At 47.3% G+C, this 24492-nt stretch overlaps 1 protein-coding gene across 6 annotated transcripts in view; it reads right to left on the bottom strand.

Moving 5' to 3' along the window:
• Positions 1-24492, bottom strand: part of Lin-28 (protein lin-28 homolog) — a 265710-nt gene that overhangs the window by 83769 nt on the left and 157449 nt on the right. For 5 of the 6 annotated variants that reach the window (XM_077685211.1, XM_077685212.1, XM_077685210.1 and 2 more), the window contains one exon: positions 10112-10284. In XM_077685211.1, the coding sequence (XP_077541337.1) occupies positions 10112-10284 (173 nt within the window). Of the gene's footprint in view, positions 1-10111; positions 10285-20531; positions 20661-24492 lie in introns of those variants that run through there. The other variant, XM_077685215.1, reaches the window with a different exon arrangement.

Below are 24492 nucleotides of genomic sequence, written 5' to 3'. Positions count from 1 at the left end.
TTAATTGTTTATTTGTCTGGTTTCGAAGAAACAAAGTCGCCGGGGCATGCTAGCACTGGCATTTATCCCCGAGCCTGCTAAGACTTCATCCGTACGAACATGTCAGCGGACATAAGCTTCGCTACCTCACCATAATACAAGGCGGGAGGAACGTCGCTATGGAACTGATATTTATACATTTTTCTTATTTGCCCGTTCGTGGCTTTGCGTGGGCGTAAAGGCACTAGAGCCTTCATATTTTCGTGCAGCACTGCTTGTTTAACAATAAAAAATGACTTCTCAGCACAGCATGTAAGTATAACAGTGAAGTCAACTCTGAAGGGATGGGGCATAGAACAGTTCCTTGGGGTACACGGGGTCTTACGGTGAAATTTTATGAAACGCACTGGGGCCTTTCCACTTCGGTACCAAACTCCTTATATGGCGCCTGAAAAGATGTCTTCCCAGCAATTCACGTGTGTTTATTAGTGAAGCCGACTAAAAGGGCTGGGTGTACAGCTAAGCGGCTTATTAAGCATTTATCCGACAATTTGTACATACGAGTTCATGTAAAATTTTAACACGAAAGTGTTTTATTGCTTGATACACAAAGATTTCACTGATGTCATATCCGTCACGGAAATGACGTCAGTACAACGGAGCAAGCGGCCTGTAAAGGGTGCACCCCTGAACACAGTGTCTTCTTGCGGGGAAGCTACCTTTAGTACTAAAGAGTACTTTATAGTTAGGGTTGTTGGTTTTCGGGTTTTATACTTTAACACGGAAGTGTTTTATGCCGTTATACACCAAGATTTCGCTGACGTCATATCCGTCGCGGAAATGACGCCAGTACACCTTTGCCGAAGCTACCCACTAGCAGGACGTCGCTCGCCAAGCACACCCACAAGACAGCCGCCGACTCGCAGATTTCAGATTTCGCTGTTATACTTTACATTTCACTTTCGTGTTTTACCGATTCCTATGACAAAGAAATCAACCAGTTTTCTATAGGCCTTTTAAATTAAAACAGTAACGCTAACGTTGATTAAACCCTGAGATGAAGGGACAACAATGATATGAAGTTGCTTCTGCTTAGTTCGACTTTGCTCGCAATCGACCCCCATGCCACAGACGCCGTACGCACGTGGCTAAGAGCTACAGACAAATCCTCGCGCATAAACGCCAGGGTAATGAAATTAATACCTAATCACGATTCATAGAGCTTGGTCCCATAGACATGACGACCGAATGTGGTGCGATGAATGCAACCAAGACGTAGGTAATGTAACAAGGGTGTAATGAACGCGGACGGTTCAACGGTCATCGTCGCAGTCTCTCATTTTCATTTCTGCACATAAGCGTCACAGAGATGCTCATTATGCGAGCGTTGGCACCGCCGCCTCCCGCGTTAGGGAGACGTCTTTTTTAGAACTTCCGCGTTGCACACAATAAGCTCTCGAGCTCGTTAATCATATCTTTTCTTTTCGCTCCTCGAGCGAGAGGGTTGGGACGGGCCGCTGAACAGGCCTGTCGCTTTTATTTCACTCCAAGCAAAAGCCACGAACGTTACCGGCCTCCCACCGCGTACTCCCAGGAGACACTGCGACTTGGCACGGCCCTAAGGGCGGCCGGCATATGATTACAAACACGTTGTTGTTGGGGTCTTCCAAAACAAAAACAAAGGACAACGAATAGGTGTAAAAATAGACGACGAGGAGGCGGCTCACTGTCTAGACGTCCCTTCTAAAGCCGGCACGCGCGCAATGGCGTAAAATATCCAGAACGGCCGACGCAGACGGCCTCAGAATGCCTGAACCAAAATAACAACCTCCTTGAAAAGACAAACAACTAACGGGGATGACAGCGCGTACAAGGTACAAAGGGCTGGATAGAAGCCCGTTTAAATGGAGTGTCCCCAAGAAACGGCAGCACCAATGAGCGTGTCGAAAACAAAACTGTCTTGCGTGTATGAGGAGCTAAAGAGGAGTAACTATGACAAACTATCAGGGATGACAGCGTGGTACAAAGGGCTGGATAGAAGCCCGTTTAAATGGAGTGTCCCCAAGCAACGGCAGCACCAATGAGCGTGTCGAAAACAAAACTGTCTTGCGTGCATGAGAAGCTAAAGAGGAGTAACTACGTATCTCCTCTCCTCCGAGTAAGCGTTGAGGGTGACAATGAGGACCACACTGTCTTTCTTCCCAGAAGGCGAGGAGGGTGAGCGGTGACTGCGGCAGGGCTCATTAGGCGCACAGGTGGCCAGATGGTGCCGCGAGAGGGGATGGAGAGCTCAAGGAATGGAATGCGCAGATGTCGAGGCATCCATTCTGCGCGGATGACGCGGGCGAAGCCCTGTCTGAGCAAACCTCACACGAACGTTCAGCTCGTTGAACAGGGAAGCTCTGTTGTTTACGGCGCTTCAGGACACACCAGCTAGCAAAAATGGAAAGCCGTATCATTTTCTATCTGTGGGCAAGATCCAATCACGACAAAACGAACAAAACATGAGCTAGAAATTAAAAATTACGGGGGTGCTTGGAACTTCCTAACAATGTGAAGGCGAAAGCCTAGTTGGACCTCTTGTTGATCTGCTGTTAGGTTTCTGTTGAACCTCGTGGCCGCGGACGTCACCACTCCACAAGCCCTCTGAGCAGTCCCTTCCGAAGCTCGTTCCGCTCGCAAGCCATCACCACGAGCCTCCTGCTTGCCTCCGTCGGTACGGTTCCCTCTCAAGGCAGCTTGTATTCAGGGTTTCGGGTAAAACCCGATTTTACGCGATTTTTACGCCCCGAACATGTTTCAGGAGAATCGGGTTAAACCCGATGTCTCCCAGAATCTAGCTAGAGGAAGCTTTGAAGTCGAGAGAACCTTGTCCGAGCTGATATACGTTAAACAATCCGGACAGGTCTCAAACGGAGACCGACATGTTGCGATTGCATGATGATAATGTGTGTAAACAAGGATGTGTAAAAATTAATGACTCGATTTTCGTTAATAAAATGTTTCGTGCCCCAGAAGTGGCCAATGCTCTTTACTGTCATCATAACTGATTATTTTTCCAAACAAACGGCAACTGTCGGGGAGCATTTGCTAGAAAACCCTGATGTCCCCCCGATTACCAGCTTGGAACAAACACCAATTTTAACGCAATAGAGAAGCTAGTGACAGCTCCTGATGAAATAAACCGAGTTTATTAAATAGGACATCTATAGATTTGACCTGAAAAAAAAAAAACCCCGAATTTCGGAACGCTTTAAGAAAAAACCCGATTTCTCCCCCATTATCAGGTTAAAAACTAGCACCCGATTTTAACCCCCGATTTTTGTTTTCGTTTTCGGGATAAAACGCGAGAAAGAACCACCCTACTCGTATTGCACGTGCTGCCACGGCCTACCCTCCTTTGAGCTGCTGTTTCCCTTTCCCGGAACGCGCTCCCACTTTTTTGCACCCTTCTGTGTATTTTACAACGATTTTCGGTACCTATTGCGTTCCATAAAACACCAAGGCTTTCACCTTAAAACGTCGCGAGTAGCATTCGCACTGACATCATGATGACGGCTTAGAAGAAAGTTGTCGGGTAGAATGGAAATTGGGAGTTTGTCCATGTTAGTGCGAACAGCGAATGTAGCGACGGTAGCCAGCACGGCACGTCGTTGTGCTATTGGGATGAAACGGTTAGGCCTGTTTTACTACGGACGAGCCAAAGTAAAACTTTCTTCGATAAAGAAGAAAGCCTGCTTGCAGGGTCGCCGCTTTCCCGCTATTCTGCTGACACGTGCATGCAGGAAAGATTAACAAGAAAAATCCAAGAAAACACTCCACCATGCTAAGGCCTAAACAGAGCGTGTTTAGACAATCGCATGTCCAAGATAAGGCGACAGGGGAAGCTTCATTCTTATCTGTACGGTTCTGTCCATAGGCTGGCTACCTCCGCGGCATAAGAGACAGCAAGAACAACGTACAAGCCCACCTGAGAGGCTAATTCGCTGAATAAAAACGCGCGTTGCATTCACGTTATAATTGAAACTCTGTGAATGAAGATTTATTTTTACTTGAAATTTATTTTACTTGAGGGCATCCTGGAGACTACTTTGAAATGTGACGGCGCATGGTTGCCAGCACTTTCTTCCCTAGTGCGGCCCCACCCTTATAAACTTTCGCCTGAACAGCCATGGTGGCTTAGTGACTAAAGCGTTGTGCAGCTGAGCCCAAGGACGCGGGTAAAATTCCGGCCGTGGTAGTCGCTGTTCACGTGGAAGCGAAAAGCGGAAACGCACCGGCCGCGGTGGCTCAATGGCTAAGGCGTTGTGCTGCCGAGCGCAAGGACCGCGGGTTCGATTCCCGGCCGCGGCGGCCGCTTTTCTGATAAGCATAAACACCCTTTTGTTCGAAATTTCGGCGCACGTTAAAGATCCCTAGGATAAACACCCTTTTGTTCGAAATTTCGGCGCACGTTAAAGATCCCTAGGCGGTCAAAATTAATCCGGAGGCCTCCACTAGGGCGCGCCTCACATCGCCTGTGTAGCGTCGGTGCGCTAAACCCCACAATCAATCAACCAATCAAAGCGGAGACGCCCGTGTGGCGAGGATCAGAGCATGTTAAATAAGGGGTCAAAAATAAACCGGGGCTCACCACAGCGTGCGCTACAGCGCGCGTTAAACACTAAAATTTGAATTTCGAATAAACTTTCGTCAGACGCCAGGCTACTTAAATAGTCATTGCCATGATGCCATCGCATCGCTTGAACTCGATTCTTCTTTGTTTCTACCGCCCCCAATCTACCTCGAATCTAATCACGTTATACACGTCTGTCGCGACTGGCCGATGACTCCCGCCACGGTGTCTCAGTAGATAAGACGTTGCGCTGCTAACCAAATACCAAATTCGAGCAATCATACGCCAGATTGCTGAATGGTCGATGCTGACACAGTTCGGTTCGGCTAATGCCACCTGGGATGAATTTTCAAACAAAGACACAACGTAAAGGTGCCCGTGCGTGCGAAACGTCGCACGCGTTACATTTCCCAGGCGTTCTAAATTAATCTCCACTATAGATGCGCCTTATAGCGAAGGTGTAGGTCACGCGAATTAAGCACCAATAAAGTGTGAACTTAATGCTAGATACCACAGGTCCCTGAGGTGGGATAGATATAGATCGATAAATGCTTTCTTTGCCAACGATACGTTCACAAATATAGGCTAAGACAGGTCCAAGAAGACAAGGATTAGCTCTATTACGCATATACAATTGACTACACTGCTAGTGCACGCGCATTATCGGTTGATGCGTGACAACTTGATTAGTTCCGAGCTGCTCCGAAGTTTTAAAAACGCGATAGCCTTCATTGAAATAGACAAACGCTACCATTTTGGTCCGTTTGTTACAAGAATAATAAAAAAAAACAAAGCAAATTTAACATCCATAAAAAATTGTTAGGTGAACTGGGCCGACTGGAACAAACGTTTTCTGCTTAGAAAAGAGGAGTACTACCGATTGAGCCACGCACGGAAGATAAGCGAAAGAGTCCAAAATGACGGGTGCTCGTCCTGACCTTTGAGGCACCATATACATATACAGTCGAATCTCACTATAACGTAGTAGTATCGGGGCAGTAATTTAGTTCATTATATCCGATATTCGTTGTAACAGTAAAGCTACAAATCGATTCAAACCAATCGGTAATCTGGCTCCCGCAAAAATCCTTGTTACGAAAATGCATTATTTTAATCTTCACATCTACAATAAACAAGGGTAACCCTTATCTTTCTCCTTGTGGAATTTCAAGCTCAATGAACGAGAACATGAAACGGGAAATTACAACAAAACAAAGTTCACTTGACAATAAAGGCCTGCGTTCCTATTTTATCGAGGAAGGATGCGATCTTTGTCTGGTGGCTATTCACAGCACTGAGCAGGATCAAGTTTTCCACAGTGTCGACGAACAAAGGGGCCTTTTCTACATCTTCAGTTTCGTACGCCGGGAGTTTTTCAAAGTAGCTTCTCAGCCTACTAGTCAATTATTTCTTCGTTGTATCCTCTCAGTTTGACTTTCGTTATAAAAGAAGTATAAGTGTCAGTGAAATGAAGCGTGAACAACCAAAGTTAGTTCGCTATAGCCGATAATTCGCTATAACAGTGTTCGTTATAACAAGGTTCAACTATAAGCGTTAGGCGCGACGGTGCAGAATACAGTACCGCGAAGAGGCAGCTGTGACCACGTCGTGCGCCGAAAAGCTACTCGTGTCAGAAAGCGAGGCGGTTGTTCACAGTGCGTCTCACTTGCATCCACCAAGCCGATAGTTTGAAACTCAGCCCCCATTCTAAGACAGCGTACGAAATACAAAATCACCAACCGAATAAAGAAATAGGGCGCGCTACTTGGCAGAGGCAGAAGTGGGTATTTCGTCTTCATTCGAAGGGAGGCAAGCAGAAACGTGGTCAGTTTCATTTTTTCCTTCCTCCCGCAAGTTCTGCATCCGGCCTCTTACTTAACTCTCCCCAAAATAGGACAACGGCGGCCCACCCTACGACACGTTTTGCTTCTTCCCAACCAAAAGAAATATCGGTAGCGACAGCTGACGTGACACTCCGCGTGCACTGCGTAGGAGCAAATGCCCACAAGCGACCGACGTTTACATTCCGAGGCGCAAACGAACGAAAAAATGAGCGCTCCCACCACTTAGAGGAACAAAAACGCACTAACAAAAAACGACGGCGCTCCCGTAACTTCGCTGGCAAAAAATTTCTCCGCTGACAAAGGCGAGGTAGTCTTCTTCGCCGGCGTGCGGCACACGACGCGAGCTGCGCGCAAGCGAAACGGGGCGCGTGGACGGCGGGCGCGGCGGCGTGCAGCAGCTCCACGGTGGCGAGCCCGAGGAATGTCGGCCCGTTCCGTCGGGGCCGGCTAGCTCCAGCTGCTCCGCAGCATCCGCGCACCACGCTTCCTCCCACCGGACGATGGAGGATGCCTGCTCTCGCGCTTCCTTCTCCTCCTCTTCGCGGGGGCCTAAAAATAAGCGCCAAAAACGCGCTTCTTACGTCGTCCTTCTGTTTCCCGGATTTGAGAAGGTCCGCTCTGCACGTATACGGGGGAGCGAGGGAGCGGGAAGGCGCCCAGTTTTGGGACCACGTGACTTTATCTTTCTGTGATGTGATGTGTTGTGAGCTCGTCGCTCCCCGGTGTCGCCCTTGTGGGCTGTGCTTTCAAGCCTTGTCGCGCATTTTTCTTTTTATTTTTGGTGGTCGCCGTGCGGCCCTTACTAGCGTTCATCGTGACAGCCGCTGTTTGAGATTGAATCGCACGGGCTTCAGCGATAAACTTTGTATAGAGAAAACCTTCGTTAGAACGAAGTCCTCGGAACAGAAAAATGGATTCGTTATAAGCGTTATTTCGTTAAAATCAGGAATGATTTAATCTCCATGCGCTATAGTGGGTATTAGGAATCCTTCGAACAAAACAATTTCACTGCAGCGAGCGTTTAATAATATTACGCACGCTGCTGTATCCCACACTTTTCGAGAAGGAACCATTTTTAAGCGCACACGCTCCCGTCGGGTGCCTCTCTCGTCGCGTTTGAACTTGCTTTTGTTAACGCAAGCTTTGTGTACAATCGGGTTAATAATGCGGGCTGTTTGTGTGCTTTAACTGTGTTTCTCGCGTCAGAACTTCCAGGCGAAAGAGCGATTGACTATTGAAGCACATTTTTCACACTTCAGGTGATTAGTCTTGAACTTAACTTTCGCCAGTAGGACGCCGCACTCGGCGGCAAACGTTGCACGCGGTTATTCGATTCGTGCTTAGTTCGTCAAACGACGTGGACGTGACCATTCACATTACGTGAGCATGCACTGAGTAACTAATTTGCCTAGTGCGCTATTTAACGGGCCACATTCACGAACCGATTTTTATGGGCGAAGCCACTTCGGGTCTCAGGCTGCTTGCGTCTCATGTCCTCGTCGTAAGCGTCGTCTCATGTAGCCACGGTACTATACTCGTTTACGCCTCGCGCTAGAACGTAACGCGTACCGGGACACTCGGTTACGTCTCGCGCTGGAACACGTCGTAACGCGTACTAAAAAAAACACCGGGACATTCGTTTACGCCTCGCGCTAGAACGCTTCGTGCTTAAAAGACACGAAACTTTTACAGCAAAGCTCTATACCTCTATCCCCGACGGTTTCATCTCCGTGGGCAAAAACGCCAAGGCGCCAAGAATATACTTATACACTGCATGCTTCGCCCTCCCCAGGTTTCAAGTTAGTCGAAATGGCCCGGAATTTCATTTTCCTCCGTCAAAAGTCATTCCCTTAATGCATCCTAATCTAACAGTCACACACCAACATTTTTTTGTACGCGCGTTACGGCTTCGCGTACGGTATAGCGCCCAGCGCCCTGCTAACCCCCGGAATCACGGACGACATCTTCCCGCGCTGTTCCGCTCTGGCGAAGAACTGCTCGGCAAGGAGCAGACCTAACACGCGCACGCCAAGCGAAAGCAGCAGATGCCGCGTTTCCCCCTTCGAGTAAACGGGTGAGAAGAATTCACCGCATTTTGTAACCCGCCATCAACGCCCCACTCTAATCCTCCCTACTTCCCCCAGCACACTCGTACGCTCCCGTGCCACTTAGCCCCCCCTTTCTTGTTCTCCAAGGACTTCTGCAGAAGTTCACGGACGCGCGTCGCGCCATCTGGGGCCACAAATGAATCGCCGCCTCTTGTGCCCGTCTGCACGCGACCCCTGTCTCAAGCGCCGCGGCGAGAGTACGCTACTATTAAACACGTGCACGACGCCGAAACCCCGAGAGCGCGCGACGACGTTTTGGATAACAGTTTGCGCAAACTCGAGGATTTCTGACAGCCAGGAACGGAAGGAAACGTCATATCTAGGGACAGGATGCGGGCCTCCTCAGTGGTGGGGCGGAACCTGCGCGGTGAGCTAGGTCACCCCCCCTCTCGTAGCAGCGTACTCCTGTTGGCCGAAAAAAAAAAAAAAACCGCTTAGAATCTCGGCCGGGAAAGTGAGCTTCGCGGACGGCGTCCTTCTTTTAGTACGTTGCCCGTCGTAATAACGTCCTCCCACTTATCTCAGAGTACGTCACCTCGTTGGGCAGAACGAGCTCACACGCACGTAGGTACAATGGTAGTTGGTCCTGTTAGCTTTCCGTGCTAGCGGCGGGCCTTGTATATGCACGTGAGTTTTGTGGTTGCGGTTTGTACGTTTCTGCGCTAGTGCCACATCTCCTTAAAAGAAGAAAGTTGACAATGTTGGCGAATGCGATTGGTTAACGTGCCAGTGTTCGCTCCTTGTCAAGTTATGAGTCACTAGAGAGAAAACGACGACGTGGACCCCAAATATTGTTGGAAGTATTTTTCGACTGATTTCGCTGAGGACAAGATGCAAAGCACTGAACGATTGCACCTGTATAAATGGTTAATTCAGGATTAAAAACATAAACGGTGTTTTACTGACATTTCGACTGGAGGACCATTCTTCATCGGAGTAACGTACAGCCTAGCAACACGAACGCTTATATAGATGCGGACCTACATAAGCGTGCGTATATATAAATATATATATATATATATATATATATATATATATATATATATATATATATATATATATATATATATATAATATATAAGTTGACTGACACAGTTCCCGTTGGGAGCCAACAGTTTCGGAGCTAGAAACTCCTTCTTGAAGGGTGCGTTTTAATTGCTCACAAATAATACGCTGCATAACCATCCCTAACTTTCGCACGGCCGTTCGCGCGGTGGCGCTTGTTGCGCTCCAGTGGTGCTCATTCGAAACCGAACAAAGATCGCTAACAGCTTCGCTTAAAAAGAGACTGATTGTGGGATTTAATGCACCGAAGCTACGCCTGCAGGTATAAGGCGCGCAGCAGTGGAGGTCTGCAGTTTAATTTAGATCACCCGGTGATCGTTACAGTGCGCCGAAATCTGGGCACACGGGCGTTTTCGCTTTCCGCCTCCATCAAAAAAGCCGGGATCGAGCCCGGGTGCTTGGGCTCCGCAGCACAACGTGAGCCACCGCGGCCGATCAGCTGTGTAAGATGGAGCGGCGTGCCCCCCAATAGCGAGCAGTGCGTCGCCGCCAGCACCGACCTGGTGGACGAAGACGTCGGGGCCGCCGTCGTACGGGGTGATGAAGCCCCATCCCTTGGCCACGTTGAACCACTTGCACTTGCCCTTGCGCCGGACGTCCTCCGCGTCGCCGCCGCCGCCGCCGCCGCCGCCGCTGGGGGACGACCCGCTCCCGACTCCGGCGTCTCCTCCTCCTGCGACGGCCACGGGCAGCTTAGCATCGTGTCCCCCGCTTCGATTTGATAACCATAATCTCATGAGCGACTGTCAGGCCCCACGGCAGAGCACCGATTTTGACGGGTCGCAAACAGTGGAAGGATCTGATTCAGACCCTCTGGCGCTTTTTTTTTTTTTTCCGCAACCCGCATCAACCGTTGCTTCCTAGTTCTTACAACGTGTAAACTGAACACCTTAGTGAGCCCAGAGCGGGTGTTCTTGCCGGCCGAACAGTACCAATACGCATCTCGTGTCTGTCCATGCTAATTCTTGATGTAGGACTGTCCGTCGAAACGCTATTCGTAATAGGGCAACCCATAGTCAGGTAATTCGTCGCATAGGGCAATTCGTAATAGGGCAATTTGTCGAGCTGACGCTTCGTCGCATAGACGAATGTGTTAACTGAACTGTGAACTCGGCTTGTTGGTACTGGTTCACTCTACTACTGCGCAAAACAACAGAATGGGGAAAAGACATAACACAAGAACAGTGCAGTCTAACAACACAGTTTTATTGAGGAAGCAAGCAAACTATAATAAAAGGCCGATTCTTCGCGCCTGCCCAGAATGAGCGCGTCGTATACTTTTAAAAAACCTGAAAAATTTTGCAAACGACGTTTCTCATGCTTCGGCGCAAGTAGAACCTCATGAGACACTCTTATTCCTCTTATCCAAAATAAACCAGAACTATCTCGCTGTTATCGAGTATATTTTCACGTAGCCAAGAACGACGCAGGGTTCTTCAATAAATAGAGTGTTTTGGAGCGAACTTCTGCTCCGCAAAGAACTCAGAGAATACACAAGCGTCGAAAAAGCAGAGTGACGTCCACAAACGAACGTCGGCGAATCGAATGCCGCGGCGTTTCGTCTGCACGAGTTTATCTATAGAGCTCACGTTTCTAGAAACATCTAGTATATAGATCAGGAACATTTAAGATTAAACAAGAACATGCTCAGTAGAAGTTTTTCTCAGTCACTCTGTTCACAGTGTAAAAAATCCTTTGCAAACCAGCCTTTCCCCGCCTCTTTCAGTCCTGATGGCTTCCATAGTGACTGCGAAAAAAAAAAAAGAAGAAAAACAACGTGTAGACCAGTTATCTTATAAAATTTCGCGGGTGAACTTTATCCTGTAGGCTGTCAAAGTTCGTGCTGCAAACTGAAGGCTCAATAAACCACCAACTTTTGGTCTTGAGTGATAAGATTTTCCCGGCGAACACGCAGCCTCCTATGCACTGTCAGAATCAGGGTGGACTGATTATTTCTTAGGAGGCGTCTGAACTTTATCTTCTACATATACACGTTTGAAGACCCCTTCTTCGATCAGTCCGTTGTGCTTTAAGCCCTGAAAGTCAATAAAGGTTTTCTTTCTGAACTACCGGATGTACTGGCGATGATATGACGAACTGCCCCATACGCGACAAATTGTCGTCCTACGAACTGCCTTATTACGAATTGTCTTTCGACGAACGGTCGGAAGATCCTAACGTTTATGGGCCCAGAGGTGACGCACCAGCTGTACCTGGATGTCGGCCGCTCCGTGTTGGCCCCGCCGAAAAAAAATATGGTCTCAAAAAAGAAACTTCCCCGCTGCTACGATGAACGCCAATGCCTCAGTAATTAAAGAGCCTTAACCTAGACAACCTTGACGCGCTGTTGTAACGCATGTTATTAGTGTGACGTTTCGCTACAGCACCGAACAAATTATGCGCCATATATTATGCAATGTGGGAACCGCAGGGATTTTCTTGCGTCGAGCTCCGTAAGGATTTAGCTCTGGAAGTCATCCCATGACCATGTTCTTGACATACGACTGTTTGTATAGTGCGTGAACCTCAACGCCGGAAGCTCCTTTAAAGGAAACGAATGGACTGCGCAAGCGACCCGGACATGGTATTAACGCACGCACGAGCGTCAGATGTAAGTGCAGATTTAAGTGCAGATATAAGTCAGGCGATATAAGTTCAGACATAAGTTCATGACGAATAGAGACGCTGAGCATAGAAAATTCAGGCATTAGCTTTTGTGAAGCTCCTAAGTCTGGAACAAGATTTATGGCGAGGGATGTTGCGTGCGGATATGACATTTCTCATGGGATCTCGATTATAACTCCAAATTTTGACGCTAGCAGCGTTACTTTCGACGATTCAAGAGAAAGACCGATGGTGGAGAGATCACTAGTAACTTCAAAACGGTGCGGCATGTCCTAGCCACCAACGAACTGATGTCCTGTATACGCCGTTCAAATAACACAAGATATGCATAAAGCCTGGGTGGCCAAGCACGTGAAAAGGTTTATTGAAAAGCCAGTAAGCCAGTAGGGTGTTTCCAAGTCGAGCTGGAACAAGGAGTTTCACAGGCACGGTCGTGCCTGTATTCTGTTTTTACGCATTTTTCTTTCTGCGGAACTGTAATGATTGATTGATTGATTGATTGATTGATTGATTGATTGATTGATTGATTGATTGATTGATTGATTGATTGATTGATTGATTGATTGATTGATTGATTGATTGATTGATTGATTGTAGGGTTTAACGCGCCGACGCAACGCAGGCGATGAGGCGCGCCGTAGTGGAGGGCTCCGGATTAATTTTGACCACCTGGGGATCTTTAACGTGCGCCGAAATCTCGAACACACGGGCGTTTTCGCTTTTCACCTCCATCAGAAAAGCGGCCGCCGCAACTGTAAAGATGCACAGGAAATTAGATGTAGTGTCTCACGTGTTGTAAAGATACCTACAGCCTAGGAGGCGTGCCACCGCGGAGGGCAAATTAATTTATGCATGCCTCCTGGGCTTCTTCAACGTTCGCCAAGAATAAGTACATCAGTAATTATTACTTTAATACCTGAGCATCACGTGTTACTTGGTTCTGTTGTAGTAAAAGCGTGGCTTCCACGGAACCGTATCATGAAACAGGGTGGCCGGAACATTCCGGCAAAAATTTTCCCGGTGGACGATTAAAAAAAAAAGGGTCCGAAGGGCGATACAAAAAATACCTTCGGACTTCATATTTTCATACAAAACTTGCAATATTGCCTTTTAAAAAAGTGTTCCACGCAATGCATCGGTGAAAAGTCGTAAAACCGACTTTAAATGGTCACGATGTGTAGCTTGATCATATAGCTTGATCTGCTATACGGTGGATAGCAGACTATACAGAAAATCAAGAAAAAAATGACAGATATTTACAAATGCGCCTCGAGTGAGTGTTTTCTAAAGATCAAAGGGACTGCTCATGCCACAGAAGCGTCTTTGACAAGTACATTAAGATTTAGTGACGAAACATTACATTTACAAATCGATGATTCAATCTTGTCACCGTGTACGTCGTCCTCGGTTGTGAGCTTCACAAAAGCTATTTGAAGGTCAATATACCACGTTCTGATTGACGCACGGCTAGCTGGGAGAAGGCGTGAAGAGCTCTCCTGGACTTGAAGGGACACTAAAGCGTTCAAGCAAGATGGCCTATATCGGTGGATTTTTAAAAAAGTACCTCAGCCAAATAGTCCACAGCTGTACGACTTCCTCAAAAGACTTTTCTCTCTTTTTCGGCGTGGGAATTGTATGCGCCGCCATTCAAGAATGACCTCATTCAAGCGGTATCGGGACTATTGACCGGCTTCGTTTCAGTTTCGGCGGTAAACGCATTCCCCAGCTACCTTAAAGGAATCTTAACACAGGCAAAGCGGAAACTGGAAGACGTACTGTAAAGTTCTGAAAGAACGCCCACCCAACGTACAGATATACCAAGGGAAAAATACCGGATGGGCGATCTTTCGGGTCAAGTGCGAAATACTGCAAAATATGCGGCCGCATCGCCAACCAAAACTGCGGAGATATAACGAAATAATACGATATAGGCGAGCTTTCGGGTCAGGTGTGGTAAGGACGAATAAGTGACAGCATCAACATATGAATAGATGATTCGCGTTTGTTTTGTTCGCTCATCGGCGCTAAAGCCATCGATTTTAGGGGTAGCTGGTCCTTTGGGTCTTTTAGTAAATAGAATATTTCATCCATAAAGGGGTTGATTGATTGAATAAACTTTATTCAAAACAGCAAGCGCGATGTTAGGAATGGGCGATGTTTAGAGGGTGGGCGTTCTCTCGGAACTTTACGGCATCTCTGCTGCCACGAGCAAAGCACGCAATGCCGCTCTGCAGTGTGCTAGCCATAACTGTAGCTTTCTTTAGCAGTGCTTCCTGGAACGAAGAAAAAAATTAAAGCGTTTATCTGCAGTGCTGCAGGGTTCATTTAAAAAAATCCATTCAGCTTACTCATGCACAGCACAGTAAGCGTTGTATGACATCAGGCCCGTGCTTGACACCCGAATCCTATGATGGTGCCAACGGCACGAGTACGGCATCAGTTTTCGTCGACATGCGCAACCACGTGGTGAGTATAGCGGGCACACTTATATAGCCGCGTGCCCCTCCATGGCTTACTCAACTAGCGCCCGGCACGTGAGCTCCAGATGCGCCCCCTTTGTATGGAGTATACAATGTAGGCCTCGTGAAAGCGCCTCCCTCGAAAACCCTCTGCCTCGCGTCACCTTATACGCGACGGAAAGAAGGCGCTGTTAAACGTCTCCAGCCACAGTGGAATCCTCAGCAACGGCGCCGGAGGTACCGCGACACATGCGTATGACTCGAGGCAAAATTTAGACAGCGTTATTATGATCGCGCGTGAGTGTGACTCACACAGTCAAGATCAAAGACGAAGCAATCGAATAAATGTGCCAACATCTGGCCGCCGCCACACCGATGTGTGCTGTGAATAACAGCGCGTCCAAGCAAGAGACAAACGTGACGTTTGCACCCATTTTATTACGGTTGAAGCCCCTTAGGAGCTCGGGCTGTTGGCGTCTAATGTCGTCGTCATAACCGTCGTCTCATGTAGTCACGGTACTAAAACACCGGTACACTCGTTTACGCCCCGCGCTAGAACATAATGCGTACTATAAGAAAACCGGGACACTCGTGTACGCCTCGCGGTGGTGCGCTTCGTAACGCGTACTAAAAGAACACACTGGGACACTCGTTTTACAACGCCTCGCGCTAGAACGCTTCGTGCTTCAAAGACACGGGACTTACGGTTTCATCTTCGTTGACAAAAATGCCAAAACGCCAAGAATACACTTATACACTGCCTGCTTTTATTTCTTGATGTTGGTGCGAAGAGCTCAAGGATGATATTTATCGCCGCAAATAGAGGCATGCACCTACGTGAAATAATCGGAGCTCCCGAAATGCAAAAGCGAACACTACTTTTAATAACCTGTCTAAGCGGGAGCGAGCTAACCTTTAAATAGCGGTAAAAAAGGACCCCGATATGGTTAGCACTGACCCCAACCACGAGAGAGAAATCCGACGCAGAATAGGTATGGTTTGGGGAGCACCCGGCAGACACTCCCAAATAATGAAAAGTACGCTACCTCTGTCACCCAAAAGAAAAATCTACAACCAGCGCATAGTGCCAGTGACGACATACGGAGCTGAAACTTGGCGCCCTACTAAACAACCAGGAAGCAAACTTAGGTCGGCTCAACGTGCCATGGAACGAATAATGTTATGAATAACATTCAGGGACAGAAAACGAGCTAGCTGGATCAGAGATATCATCGTTAAAGCAATCAGGTCATAGTTCAAATAAAGGAAACGAAATGGACTTGGGCTGGCCATGTAATGAGACAAATAGCCAGCCGGTGGGCAATTATGGTAACAGAGTGAATACCAAGATATGGGTATAGAAGAAGGGGAAGGCCATTAGTCCGATGGAGGGATGAAATAAAAGAATTCGGGGTAAACTGTGGACTCTCGCAGCGCAGGACAGGAGCGGTTGGAAGTCAATGGGAGAGGCCTTCGTCAGTGGAGATTAGTAGTCTGATAATGATTATGATGATGATGATGACGACGACGACGACGACGACGATGATGATGATGCCAGTTCTAGTAAGTGCCAAAAACGCTAAGGTGTTTGAGAAAGAATCGTAAGTACAGAATGTGGACGCACACTTACGTATATCTGTCACGCACCACGGTAAGTTACATAGAGCACAGAAACACTTCAAATCATATCAAATCGTGTTAATTGTTAAGGTAGGGGGAGAGATACAATTAATGTTTTATTTCGTTTCGTTACAAAGGAAAACGACTTTGCAAAGGAACCAACCAGCCCACCAGAAACACAGTCACACATGTACCGGTAAATTCAATACGTGGTGATCATCAACGACAGTACGATGAAAAGGCCGCGACACATTGAGCTCGTCTAAAACGGTGGATAATCTGTCCACTTCCGGGTGCGCTCTCAATAATATATTGGACTTCATTCATTCTTGATTAGGACATTAGGGGTAGAAGACGGATCAACGTCACCGTAAATACAATGGATAAAATTTGTGCCCTTCTCCAAGAGAGCGACAGGGATTGAAGGAGCAGGATCCCGAGGCAATGATATTCGCGCATCATGCGTACGGGGCCGTAACACTCGCCGGAACAATGTATAAGGTTTTAATCCACGCTGAAGAACACCAGCGAACTTAAAGGGACCATACGACGACATACAACTTTGCTTGATACGAAAGATTCGCCCGTCCCCGTCCACACCCCAAGCGCCACTACCAACACAGGTGCACTTTAGAGAGGACGCGCTTCGAAGGCGAAAGTTTGGCGGAACTTAAGAAAGAGACCCCTTAACTACTACATTGTATTTGCGTCTCTTTTTCCGTGAGCGCGAGGACGCGGGTTCGATTCCCTGCCGTGGCTGCCACTTTTCTGGTGGAGGCGGAGAAGCGAAAACGCCCGTGCGTTTTGAGATTTCGGCTCACGTCAAAGATCCCCAGGTGGTCAAAATTAATCCGGAGCCCTCCACTACGGCGCGCCTCATCGCCTCTGTGGCGTCGGCGCGTTGAGCCTCATATTCGAACCATTCAGAACTTCTTCTTCACTCTCGTTTCTTCGTCTTTCGGTGCGCATTACTTCAGCCGGCTTCTTTACTCCCACATCCGCGTTATCGCTTCTTACTTCGCTTTCGTTTCTTTGTCTTACATGAACAGAAAGACTGGTAACACGAGACAGATTCCCCAGAATCAGAGTTCTGCGCGGTTAACACGCATCTGTCAGCGCTGAAGACACAGTGAGAATTAAAGACAAACGGTATCGTCCGTCCCGTACGTCTTTCCTGTGCACTATGTGTCCATCGCTAACACACATTTCTTTAGTACTATGAAGCAACTATCCCAGCAGCAAGTCCTATTACACGCGTTTTTACGCACACTAAACTTTACACGCCTTCATATTCAAAGCGTCTGCGGGTTGGTATTCAGACGACGCTCTTTCCAAGCACCATATGTTTGAGCACAGCGTTTTGCGAAACGGTATTTTGTCGCTCAACACACACAAAAAAAGGAACCTGTACCAAGGTTCACAAAGTTGTTCACACCTGAGAGATATCGTACCTAAGAACAGTTTGTGATTGGCGACGGGTGCGTATGCGCCACTCTCCGCGAAAAGTGATATCATAGCCAACGAATTGGCAACAATAGTGCTAATAATGAATTTCTCCCGGAATCTCTTAAGTATGAACATCTCCTTGAATTGTGGAGCAGATGTATTGGGACGAACTCTTCGGGTACGAGAATCTGACCACATGGGGTGCCTGACGTGGGCTGTGAAGTGGTTTTTAACGCGACGGCTACAAATTGTCCACTGAGAAAAAAATCCGGCGGCAGGCTATGCGTAGGCACAGGGAGTCGCGAAACGGCTGCTCCGTGTTTCTGGGGAGCGTTCCACAGCGCGAGTGTAAACTCGGAAGTATCGATAGGTGGCCGTTCACGGCTGTACACTGCAGACCAAGGGAACGAAAGACCACAGCCGAACGAGCGAAGACACAAACAGCAATATTGACCATCATCGTCAACTGTCCCAGTACATGGCGGCAAGAGCGAGCAGCGTAGAGACAGATCGAAGCCACTCGAAAGCGTTCATGTGGATCGCAGGGCAAAGCGTCTCAAGCGGCAAGGTTACGAAGCTCTTTGACAGCGAGAGGTCTCGAGCGTTCAACTGGACATTAATGCTTTCCCATTCACAACCCATAATAAGTGCTTAAATGTGCTCGCAGTTTTATTTTAGTTTAATTTGTGGCTGAAACATGCAGTTAAAATTTCATCATATAATACTTCGCGGTTTAGTAAAACCCTGTAGCCTCAGTCCCCCCCCCCCCCCCCCTTCTCTCATTTTTTTTTGTCTAACCTGAGAAGAACCAAGAATCCAACGTCACTCTGCAGTAATAATATCTCACCGTCGTTTACGGCATAGAACTACGTTCAATATGCAACTATTATAGTCAAACTTGGTTTGTATAGACAACTATAGAAGTATATAGACTACAGAACTATCACCATTACCTATAGAATTGCCGTCAACGTCATTCTATAGTTGCTAATACCTCCCCCGTAGTTTAAGACAGAACACACACACGCACATGAGGCGCCCTTCGCGGCCACTTCACGAACTACGACAGTGATTTTGACGCTTTCTCAGCCTTCGGAATTTTCATTCTCACCTATTTCTTGGATTATATTGACTGTTTACTTCTTCACGCACAGCTTACGCGGGTTAACCATGCCCGCATTCTGCTAACTGCCGGCCTGTGGTCACTGCTTGGCGTCACCAAACAGGCGACAGGAGTGGTGCAAAGAAGAAAAAACGGATCCCTTTTTCTCAGAATAGAATGGGTGAAATCTGCCGCGATAGTGTGGGCCATACCCCCTCAAAGCTTTTTTCCTCATAAAGTGATCGGACTTCGCTTAACATTACCTTCTCTGTCCCTTCGTCATGCTCCGAAACTTCGCACGAAAGGAAATTTGCGTTTTGTGCCGCTATCGGAGGAGCGGCTGTTCACGGTTCCTTACACAGCGCTCAGCAACAGAAGTCCTTAGCCACTGAACGACGCGTGGCGTGAACGTTGCCGTGTAACGAACAAGACTACCCGCGGCCAAAGATATCGGGATGTGTTGTAAGCTTTTAACGGTTACACGGATGGTGCCGTTGCTGTAACTCTATCAACAAATTAAATGCTGCGTAACTACTAAAAGCTACTCCCAACAACCCCCTTTTTCGAAAACTCGGGTCAACACAAAATAGCAACTACATCTTACAGTACCTAAGTACGCATTTAAAAATTTTAAATACAGAACAGATGGCTAGCAACGTTACTCAATTAAATACCAGGAATTAAAGGAATAAGTTAGGAGAAGCTGTAAAATTAAATTCAACGTTGGCTAACTACCGTCAGCTATAGAACTACATAACTATACCACTATTATAGTCAACGTTGGTTGACATAGACAATTAAAGAAATATATTAACTATAGAACTGTCATTACCTACATAATGATAGTCAACGTCACTCCACAGTTAACAATCTACAGTTATCTAACCGTCGTTTACGGCATAGAACTACGTTCAACTATAGAAATAAGAAACTACATAACTATTATTACCCATAGCATTGCAGTCAACGTCATTCTACAGTTGCTAATATCCCCCCCCCGTAGTTTAAGGCATAAAACTACATTAACTATAAAACATTTATACTCAACGCTGGTTGACTATAGAAAACAACAAATCATCTTAGCTATTACCGATGGAATGATATTCAACGTCACTCTATGGTAAATACATCTCCCCATCGTTTAAGGCATCGAACTAAATTAACTGTAGAACTATTATAGGCAACCAACGCTGGTTGACTATACACATCTACAGAAATACATTAACTGTAGACATATTATTACCTATAGAATGGTAGTTAACGTCATTCTATAGTTGAAAACATGCGCCCCCCCTGCCCCACATCGTTCAAGGCAGCAGAAAAAGTTTCACCTCGAGTCTGTACTACATTAACCGTAGAACTATTATATCTAACGCTGGTTGACTGTACACATCTACAGAAATACATTAACTGTAGAGCCATTATTGCGTATAGAATGGTAGTCAAGGTCATTATATTGTTACTAACATCTCCCCGTCGTTCAAGGCAGCAGAGAAAATTTCACCTCGAGTCCGTACTACATTAACCGTAGAGCTATTATATGTTGGCTATACACATCTACAGAAATACAATAACTGTAGAAGTATTATTACCTATAGAATGGTAGTAAAGGCCATTCTACAGTTAATAACATCGCCCCGTCATTGAAGGCAGCAGAGAAAGTTTCACCTCGAGTCCGTCGCTGCGCCATGCGTGGTCGTCAGGGCGGCGTAGCCAGGAGGGCGCACTGCCCACGCACACGCTAATCGGCGATACGCAGCGCAACGATAGCGACGTTCAATAAGAGAGAGAGGATAAGGCGACGACGACGCGCTGGCTGGCGCAGCCGACAGCCTTCCGGCCGTCCCATCGAAGGGCCCGATTCGTGCGGGCGGGCGTGTACGCGCCTTCTCACTTCACGGCGGGCAAGAAAAAAACTACTATTTGGAGAGACCGATTTCGTCACCGCGCGACCTTGTAATAATGCAACCACGCAAAGCCGCTACGACTAGTTCCCGATGCAGAGCGCGTGGTTACGCCGTGTCGTCATCGCGCGTCCTCGGTGACTTCAGCCTAGCCCGAGGGAGCGCTGCCGTGGAATGCACGGCTACGGCCAACTGCGTAAGAAGCTGACCACGCGTGCGCGAGGACGTTGCATCGGCCGCGCTACTAAGAAACACTTTGGGCGCAGCGCGGGTCGTTGGAGAGAACGGGTTGAGAGCAACAGGTACGCGCTCTGTCGCACCGTTCGATAGATTATCTTATTTGACGCGCCCCGCGCCGCCCTTTATTTTCCTCGATGTAATTAGGCGAGTTGTAAGGGAGCGGGGCTTGAAAGTGGGGAGGGAAGTTTTGAGTGTAAATGATGGCGTCTGGATATGGAGGTGTGCCGTCATACTTCAAAAGAAGAATACGCGAGATGTGTGCTCCGCGGATATGATTCAGCTTTCGTGGATACGAATGTCGGTAGACGCCTGGGCCCCCATTCTGCTGAAATGTGGAGTGTCCAATGAAACTCCCTGTGGTGCGCTCATTGTGCCTGGTGAACGTTTTATTACCATGTAACTTGTTTTTTTAACCGGAACGAGTTCATAAACTGCTGCAAAGACTCCCCCGCGCGTACGGTCCGAAATGCTTCAAAGCGGGCCTGTGTGTGCCAACAATTCCCTCTCGTATCGACGCCTGTCGCAGTGGAAGATCTTCATAGGTAAAGGCGTTGGAAAAACTCAACGGGTGCTTCTAACTAAAGAGAAGGTTTCAATACGCTGCCAAGGACTGCGCGACAGCTGTCGCCATGTTCGAATTAGCGGTACCAATTTTTCTAATCGTGAGCAGTTTTTTTTTGTTTATTTCCGTTAAATGAAGCGTGCACCAAATTTCAGTCTGCGTTTGACAAGAAAGGGAAGTCTATGCTTAACCTAAACTGCAGAACTTAGACCGCCAAACCAAAATAGGTGCCGTTTCCTTTCCAGACGCGTTTTAGAAGCAGGTCGAACTTACGTGTCTCTGTAGCTGCATCAAGCGGTCAGAAAAATTGGAGTACGTAAAACTTTAGGAAAAAGTCAGTGCCTTTCTAATCAGTGAAGTAGCCTGACCAGCGAAACTGATAGAAATACAAGAAGTGGAAGCAACAAAAACATGTTTGTTTGTAATTTTCCATTGAGCATATTTCCTAGTTAACTAGTTTAACGAAACTCGGAAATACTAGTTTTACTCTAGGGAAGACCATGTATTGGCAGTACACGGGAATTCCACAGTATTTATAACTTCACTGAGACATACGTAATTACAAAAAGTAAGTGAGGCTCATCGTACTGTTAGAGTCGTCTTAGCAGCTAATTGTCATATAATTTGTTTGCTCATAGTTTTTATTAAACAATAGTTACAGCCGTTTATTGTAACCACTCTCCCTCCGTAGATGGTTATGTATTGATAGCGGAAAATTACACGAGAACATTTACAACGTCGTCATCATCATCATCATCATCATCATCATCATCATCATCATCATCATCAGCCTATCCACGCCCACTGCAGGGCAAAGGCCTCTCCCATTAATCTCCAATTACCCCGGTCCTGTACCAACTGTGACACATTTATCCCTGCAAACTTCTTGATTTCATCTGCCCATCTAACTTTCTGCCGCCCCCTGCAGCGCTTGCCTTCTCTAGGGATCCACTATGTTACCATTAATGACCAGCGGTTATCTTGCCTTCGCATTACATGCCCTGCCCACGCCCATTTCTTCTTCTTAATTTCTGTCTATATGTCTTTAACACCAGTTTGCTCCCTGACCCACTCCGCTCTCTTCTTGTCCCTTAATGTTACACCTATCATTTTCCGCTGCATTGCCCGCTGAGTCGTTCTCAATTTAAGTAGAACCCTCTTTGTGAGCTTCCAAGTTTCTGCCCCGTAGGTGAGTACCGGTACAAATTGACTGTGAACTAAATAATTACAGCACGTAAATGAAACTCGGGACAATGTTAGTGTCCTCTTTGCGGCTAATTGTGATTCAATTTTTTTTCGGGATAGTTTTGAGTAAACAAGAGCTATATCCGTTTTCCCTAACCGTACTCACCCGTAGACGGGAATTCTGTAACGTTTACAACTTAACTGTGAACTTAATTATATCAAGTAAAGGTACCTCAGCATAATGATATGGCTGTCTTTAAGGCCAATTTAAGTATAATGTTTTTTTTTTTCCTTTTCAAGATAACTACATTAGGTTGAGAGCTGCAGCGCATTCACCGGAAAGTTGGCTTTGCCGCAAGACTAAAAATTCTTTGTCGCCGTGACTTTGTACATGGACGCTGGATGGGGAAACGGAAACATACTATACATCTTCGATGTAAAGAGGTTAAAAATCTCCCACCTCCCCTCGCGAGAACCCTTGTGTAGATGCGACGCTTAGGGGGTTCACGTTGCAGCGTTTTACAGCGGAGGAACGGCGCTGGAACGATGGAGCGGAGCGGCGCAGGCACGGCGTTTTATAGCGCGCATAACGGTGAGGGAACGCGCCGGCCCAAGTATTCTAGTTCACTCCACCAGTGCGTCTGCCGCGGCTATGACGCAACACAATCCAACACAATCCACTTTAATCCAATCCAAATCAAATCCAATCCAATCCAAATCAAATCCAATCCAAGCCAAGCCAAGCCAATCCATTCGAATCCAATCCAATGCCCCTCGCGAGAGAGTGTTCGCTATCGGAGAGGAGAGGGGATGAGCGGCGGAGAGCGCAGCTCACGCGGCGAGGAGAATGGGGGAGGGGCGGGCGCCGACAACAACGCCGACTCCGGATGCAGGGACAAGGCGAGTGAATGAGATGCAGTCGCATCTAATAATTACAGCGACCTGCAATCCAAGCACAGTGGTTGATTGTTGCCGTTCTTGCGTCGCCGCAGCGCGAGTACACTGTCAACATGGACTGACGGGATGCCGTCGCCGCGCTGTAAAGGCAAGCTGCTGCCGGTATACACACGCTGGCAAGAGGCCTCGCTCGTGCGAGCACGCTCCTGCCAGCAGTGCCCCCTCGTGTAATACCTGTCGCCATCAAATCGGATACGAGATGCGACTCGCACGGAAAAGCGCCTACTCACGTGTATCTCCGCTAACCACACCGATTACCACAACATTGATGGCGATGAGCCATTTAAGGAGGAACGTACCCGACCAGAGTGATCGTCCAGCAAGTGGCGAACTCTTTTTTTTACCCTACTAAAAAGTAAAATACCGTGAGGTTGACGGATAGGAGGAAAGGAGCACGACTCGTACCTTCGCAGCAGCTTCTTTGCCCCATTCCACTCCAGCAAGTTTCGACGAAGACGGCAGTGCAATTATGGCTTTGGCTTAACGAACGTAGAGACGATTTTTCGCAAGGAACTGGTGTTATTCACTCGTAAGTTGATTGATTGATTGATTGATTGATTGATTGATTGATTGATTGATTGATTGATTGATTGATTGATTGATTGATTGATTGATTGATTGATTGATTGATTTAAATTATCGATCCAATTACGTGTTTTGTCAGGCCTTTAGCACGCCCATTTCGTGCGCTACTCGGTTGGCACGTGAAAACTGAGGGGGAGTCATTGTACAATTCTACAACTGATTTCTAACGCACTGAGTCGGCGAAAACTAAAAAAAA

The sequence above is a fragment of the Haemaphysalis longicornis genome, unplaced genomic scaffold (assembly GCF_048455015.1).
Source record: "Haemaphysalis longicornis isolate Haplotype H1 unplaced genomic scaffold, Haemaphysalis longicornis Haplotype H1 scaffold_9, whole genome shotgun sequence".
Lineage (NCBI taxonomy): Eukaryota > Metazoa > Arthropoda > Arachnida > Ixodida > Ixodidae > Haemaphysalis > Haemaphysalis longicornis.
This window is presented reverse-complemented; position numbering and strand designations above follow the sequence as displayed.